Raw genomic sequence first — 6,000 nt, 5'->3', positions numbered from 1 at the left:
GTGAAACACTTCCTCAGGGCATTTAAGGCATCATCAGTTTCTAACATCAGTTGTCTGGCATCTCTTTTTTTCATCTGTGTTCTCTACATGAAGTGCTTGTTTTCATCTTGAACAAATGTGCTTGCATATTTTTTTATATGCATGCATGAGCTTACAATCATACAGCCAATACCTGTGCTCATGGCCAACAGAAGGAACCAAAGAAGCAGTAAGCTTATTAATGTCTCCTAGTCGCTCTACAGTATGGGCTTGCTAGTTACCATAGCAACCAGGATCTAGATATTATTCTGTAAAAGAGGCATGTAGATATTGAATATAAACATCACCCTGTAACCCTGGTCAGTGCTTTTTTTATGTAAAGCAGCCCATCTGACATGCCATTATTAGTATTTACAGTAATATTTTGTGCGTTAGAAAAAAGAATGTAACAGGACTCTGGTTAGTCTGCAGTATACATTGTTATTTTGCATTTACATGTCATCACATGCTGCAGACCCCACAATCTGGATTTTCAGTACAAACCAATGTAGCCGAATGTGAGGCTCAACATTGAAAATCAAAATACCAATGCTCATCTCCCAGCGCCTGCTGAAATCAACAGGCGACAGCGCTCTTCGTCTTAAGTGCTGATGTGTGTTCACGCCCAGTCAAGCTGAGGGAAATCCAAAGACACTGAAAGATTAAGGAGGTCAGGTTTTACAGCTCCACTGAGGAAGGAGGGGAAAGAGGCTTTACCAGCCATTGACTACCATGGAAAAAGGATGGGCTGCTGATTTCAAAGAGACCATGAGATATATTATAGGCTGGTGGTTTAGTTCAAATGTCAGATATCCACTCTTACTCTTATAAAACAGTTGATAAATTCATGTTTTTGAAAAAGTGTCACATTTTAACATTGTGTTTACAGTTTAGCACATCTGTGAATGTTTTGTTTAGTTTTGCGTGTCACTATGGCAGCAATAAATCTCATGGTCATCAGTTGCTGTTAGTCTTTTGAGGCTGTAGAGGTCATGTCATTACAGCATTGTCCTATCTCGCTTTTGAAAACCCAGGCTCTAAGACCACATGAGAAGCCAGGCAGTCAGCCAGAAACACTTATCATCCTGTCATCCGGTTTCCACTAGCTTCACAGCTCAATTATATTGTACACTGAGCATCCATGAGTGCTTGGAGATGTGGGGCCAACAGAGTGATCTCGATCTGAAAGTGAATCCAAGTGGCTTGGCACCAGAAACAAAGTAAATCATGTCCCCCATTAAGTATGCAAAAATAAGGACACAATGGAGAAGATGATATAATTTGTTTTGCAAGATTATAATGGATGTATACTTGTGTTTTTTCAGAAATTCAGTGTGGATTAAACTGGTTAGAAACTATAACCCTAAAAGGACAGGTCAATAAAGTCCATAGCAGTAAGTCTATAGCAGTATTCAGTTAAATAGTTAAATAGTGTAATGTTAATTTAGGTTAGAGCAAATTGTTTCCCTGCCAGTCAGGTAAACAATTGTACATTTAGTTGATACATAATTAATTAAAGATATTTACGCAGAGTTTAATATTCCACCATTAGACAACTCTGTCAATGCCGATTGATAGTTACAGCTGATCTTTCTTTATCCCCATTTGAACGTTTGTTTACCCCTTTTGAGGGAACAAAAAAAGTATAAAACCATATAATTTAACTTTTTAGCTTAAAGCCAATAGTCAACCTTGATTGCCTTTTAAAGAAATGCATCTTGCGCACAAGCTGTTGTTGCACCCCTAAAAAAATCACCAACCAGCAGACCACGAGCAAAATTATTCTGTGGTAACTGGCTCACGATGACTAAATAATTAAAAACATGAAAATGCTTCTGTCAGTACGGAAACTTTGTAACGTCATTCACTTACCGCGAGCACAGCTAAGGTGAGGTGCCACAGCCCTGAGGTAATCCGCTAAAGGGGCACAACATATGGTGCTATTAACGCTGAGGATCTGCCTGTAAAGTATTGCTGAAATCTATTCAACCAAGGGCTATGCAATTAGGAACATTAATGATTAAATGAGAAACAAACTTTCATGTCTACAAGTCACTTGGACTCGTTACTCCCCAACTCTAGAAAGCTAGTTCAGGAATCAGTAATTAGTTACCTAAAGTGGTGCCTACCACAGTGAATGTAATAATCTGAAGCATAGTTTTACCAGCATTTGGCAGGTGGCTGATCATAATTTCTTAAAATGTAGATTGAGAAAAATGTCTGTTGCTTCTTACCAAAATGAACAACAGAAACATATGAACAGCAAGGCCGTTCAGTTCCGGATGCATTTATTTCTTCTTTTTGTCAATGGTACACCTTTAGCAGTGGTTTTGAGTCGTGACTTGTTGCTGCCACCTACTGGTTTAAACAGACATGGCTTAACAATGATGAAAGAGGCACTAGAACGTTACATAAGCCATAACAAACAGTGACGTCCTCTGTCTTCCAAAACAAAGTATACTCCAGTAAATACTTGAGGCATAATAGTTAAAATAGGCTATGCTTTTCAACGTGCACCTAATCCTTCCACAAACCCAGGGAAAACACACAATACAATTATAGCACAGATCTCCATCCATTTCCTTTAATAGTTAACCAGGGAGCGCCTGGCAGGCTGGTGCACCTTTATTTCCTTAAAGGAAACGGCAGCACCACTCCATGTCGATGAGGAGCAGAACTCTAAAAGAGCAGAAATTGGAAAATAGATTGGTTAGACTTTACTGTTCCTAAAAACAAAACTGTCAAGATTTGTCAAAAAACATTCTCTACTACACCCAAATGATGCATTTGAGCACATTTACAGAATGAACGATGTCTGTTGTTATTGTTGAGAAAGAGGGTAAGACTTAACCCCTACTTAATGTAGTGTCATCGTTGCGGCTGGATGTCAAAAGATTTTTGTTTGCCAGCCGACCCAGATTAGGCTTCACTTTAAAACGTTCTGTCACCAAACCACAGAAATTATCCAAAAGGAAGAAAAAAAAAAAGATGTTATAATGGCATCTTATATTATCATGGCATCTTATCAGAAAGCCTGACATCACCCCTGGGTGACTCACCAGGGTTAGAAACCCTCTCTGCAGCCTTGTGGTCCAGGTACCTGCTCAGGATGACCTCTGCCTTTTTCTGGTTTGTACTGATATCGGGCTCAGCCATGATCTCTGTTATCCTCAGGTTGTTCTTGATGGCCTTAGAGGCCGTGGAGCGGGCCAGTTCGGGTAGAAGCTCCTGGTACTCCTGGTCAGTGAAGTCTGACTCTGAGCCTTGAACATTTCTGATTCTGAGAAGGAAGATTTAAAAAGATCAGAATACTTAAAGGATTCTGTTTTAATAGTTACATTTTCCCTGTACACATGGGCTGTATACAAAGTGACTAGAATCCTCTTCAGTTGTGTTGTTTGAGTGCACTTAGTGGGGTGTTGATGTGTTTTTTTTTCATTGCCCACATATTGTTATTACAATATCTTCATGACCCAGCTTTAGTTGTGCAGCATCAGCATTGTTTCGTATTAATTTGAAATATTCAGCAGTGATGTGTGAAAGCTGTAATAGCAATGCCCTTGATCTTTCCAGCAACATCAGTATTAAATTAAATCTGAGAATGTAACAATCAACCCTGTGATAGAGTTACATGAATGTTAAACTTATATTGTTTGGTTTTACATGTAGTTTAATCTAACACATTTCTGAGAAGTGTACAAGCTGAACCAGGGGTCTTCAATGTTTTTAAGCCAAGGACCCCTTAGCTGAAAAAGAAACGGAGCAGGGACCCCTTACTATATGTATATAATGTATAAAGTTAAGATGCATATTAAACTGGGTCTACAATAACGTGTGTAGGCGGCCTAGAGCCTTTAGATATACCTTCTTCTTTTGGGCTTTTTTGGCCTTTATTTCCACAGGACAGATGAAGACTTGAAAGGGGAGAGAGAAGGGGAATGATATGTAGAAAGGCCCACAGGTCAGAGTCCAACCTGCGGCCACTGTGTTGAGAAGTAAACCTCTATATATGTGCGCCTACTCTACCAACTGAGCTAACCCAGCCACACTAGATACACTTTTTTATGGTGAATATAATACTAAGGTGTTAACATGATAGTTGTAGACATATTCATATATTTATACATCATGTTTTAATGTGAAAATGTTGAACAGTAGCTTTATCTGTTGAGGACTACCTTACCTGTAGGCCCTAGGGGTCCCTGTCCCCCTGTTGAAGATCTCTGAGCTAAATAATTCTGTAATTGCCAATTCACAGTAATGTATCAAAACAAAACAAAGTTGCTGGGAAACTGGTAAGATGATAACACATAAACATAAGTGCCTTTACTGATACATTTCTAGTGTACTCAAGTGTGCAAAAGGAAATAGAAACAATCTTATCTACTGTATCTGCTTAAAGCAAGAAAGGAGCTAATTAACTTTTGAATCCTGTCCTGCTCCCAAGCAACACTTACCTCCTCTTAGTTAAGATAGTATAAACCTCCTGCACCAAGAGTTCAGCTGCTCTTGGTTTACAGTGGATGGCTCCATCAATGAACTCTTGCATCAAGTGCAAATTCTGCTTCTGTAAAGACTGGGGGAAACGTTTAGTAATTATGTGACTTAAAAAATAACTTCCTGTTATAGAGCCCTCACATGCATGTAGATAAACTATATTATAATGGGTTTTCAGTATAGATTATTTTATATGATTTGAAAGTTTAGGAGTTGTGCTTTTGTATGCTGGTAGGTCAAGCTATTTCTCAAAGTGTTGATTTGGACACCTAAAAGTAATCATTTCTAATGCTAATTCAGTAGTCCATCTGTTTGAGTAAAAAATAAAGCCACACTTAAACCAAATGCCAACTTCCCGGCTCCTTATAGTTGTACATACTGTACATATGTATATATTACTCACTGCACATGATCCTGTCCTGTCTATACACCATCTGTCTATACTTTGTACTTTGTATGTCACATTGCACTTTTCAGCTTTTTTGCACTTCTGGTTGAACGCAAACTGCATTTCGTTGTCTCTGTGCTTGCACTCTGCACAATGACAGTAAAGTTTAATCTAATCTAATCTAATCTAAAAGTCTCTTACCCTCTCTATCTGGCTCCAGTTCCTCTGTTTGGCAGAAAGTGATGTTCCTTTGTCATATGAATGCACTTGAAAGTCTTGAGGGTAATAACGAGACAATATCTCTGCCACAAGATAACCATTGGAAAGTTCTCTGCAAATGAAAAGCGACAATAACAGACTGAGCATATTGACTCAACCATTAAAATTCACTTAGAAACATTTGCTGACTCGGCAGCTTTGGAAAGCACTGGCGTTTTATCTCAGATCTGTCTTGTTCTTTTCATTTTATCAGCGTTACAGTATTTTATTAGAGCGTTAAGTCTGGTATTGTCCTACTGCTTTGTATGTTTTATGGTGCAACATAAACTTCTGTTTGAAGTTAAATTAAGTTTATATTAACGTTATCATTGCAGAGTCACACTCAATAATAATGACTTTGGAGCTAGCGTTAACGTTAGCTAGTTAGCATTAGCTAGCTAGCTAGCTACCCGCTAACGCTAGGACTGATATGGATATTTTTCAAGAAAAATACGGATAGATGTGTAACGTGTGTTTACCTGCGAACATTCTTCGGATAAAATGACAAGTCGAGGCTTTGCAGCCATTTCACGACTTCCCTTGGTAGTCCCGTCTTTTTGGGAGACTGCGCATAAGACATGCTGCTCTGAGCCCGATGAAATCGAGAAACAAATAGTGTTTTTACCGTTATATAGGCTATAACAAGTCAATCCATGAAATCATGCTCACCCCTAACTAATTAATTAGCAAGATGGGTTTTCTCTACGATATTAAACGAACGGATGGATGTTAGCCACGTAGAGAGCCGCAATTTGACGCACTGAACTTTCTGTGTTTATATGACCGTTACCATGGTAACGAGACGACACACTACTTTGACATGGCAGCCACAACACACA

At 38.8% G+C, this 6,000-nt stretch overlaps 1 protein-coding gene and 1 long non-coding RNA gene across 3 annotated transcripts; both read right to left on the bottom strand.

Moving 5' to 3' along the window:
- Nucleotides 1-1,591: 1,591 nt before the first annotated feature.
- On the bottom strand, nt 1,592-5,962 carry spata4 (spermatogenesis associated 4). Of its 2 annotated transcripts, none has more exons than XM_032527586.1 (6): nt 5,641-5,962; nt 5,105-5,234; nt 4,476-4,594; nt 3,078-3,298; nt 2,870-2,959; nt 1,592-2,697 (listed from the first exon to the last, which is right to left on the bottom strand). In XM_032527586.1, exons 1-6 carry the CDS (start codon nt 5,739-5,741, stop codon nt 2,603-2,605), a joined length of 756 nt encoding a protein of 251 aa, XP_032383477.1. In that variant the 5' UTR covers nt 5,742-5,962; the 3' UTR covers nt 1,592-2,602. The 2 variants fall into 2 exon arrangements, with proteins under 2 accessions (XP_032383477.1, XP_032383478.1); XM_032527587.1 differs by having other exon boundaries at nt 2,876-2,959.
- On the bottom strand, nt 3,446-4,195 carry LOC116696535 (uncharacterized). Its single transcript, XR_004333763.1, has 2 exons — nt 4,077-4,195; nt 3,446-3,882 (listed from the first exon to the last, which is right to left on the bottom strand). It is a non-coding gene; the product is annotated as an uncharacterized LOC116696535 (long non-coding RNA).
- Nucleotides 5,963-6,000: the final 38 nt, after the last annotated feature.

Source organism: Etheostoma spectabile, chromosome 10 (assembly GCF_008692095.1).
Source record: "Etheostoma spectabile isolate EspeVRDwgs_2016 chromosome 10, UIUC_Espe_1.0, whole genome shotgun sequence".
Classification (NCBI taxonomy): Eukaryota; Metazoa; Chordata; class Actinopteri; order Perciformes; family Percidae; genus Etheostoma; species Etheostoma spectabile.
Note: the sequence above shows the minus strand (reverse complement) of the source record. Positions and strands in the feature narration are given on the sequence as shown.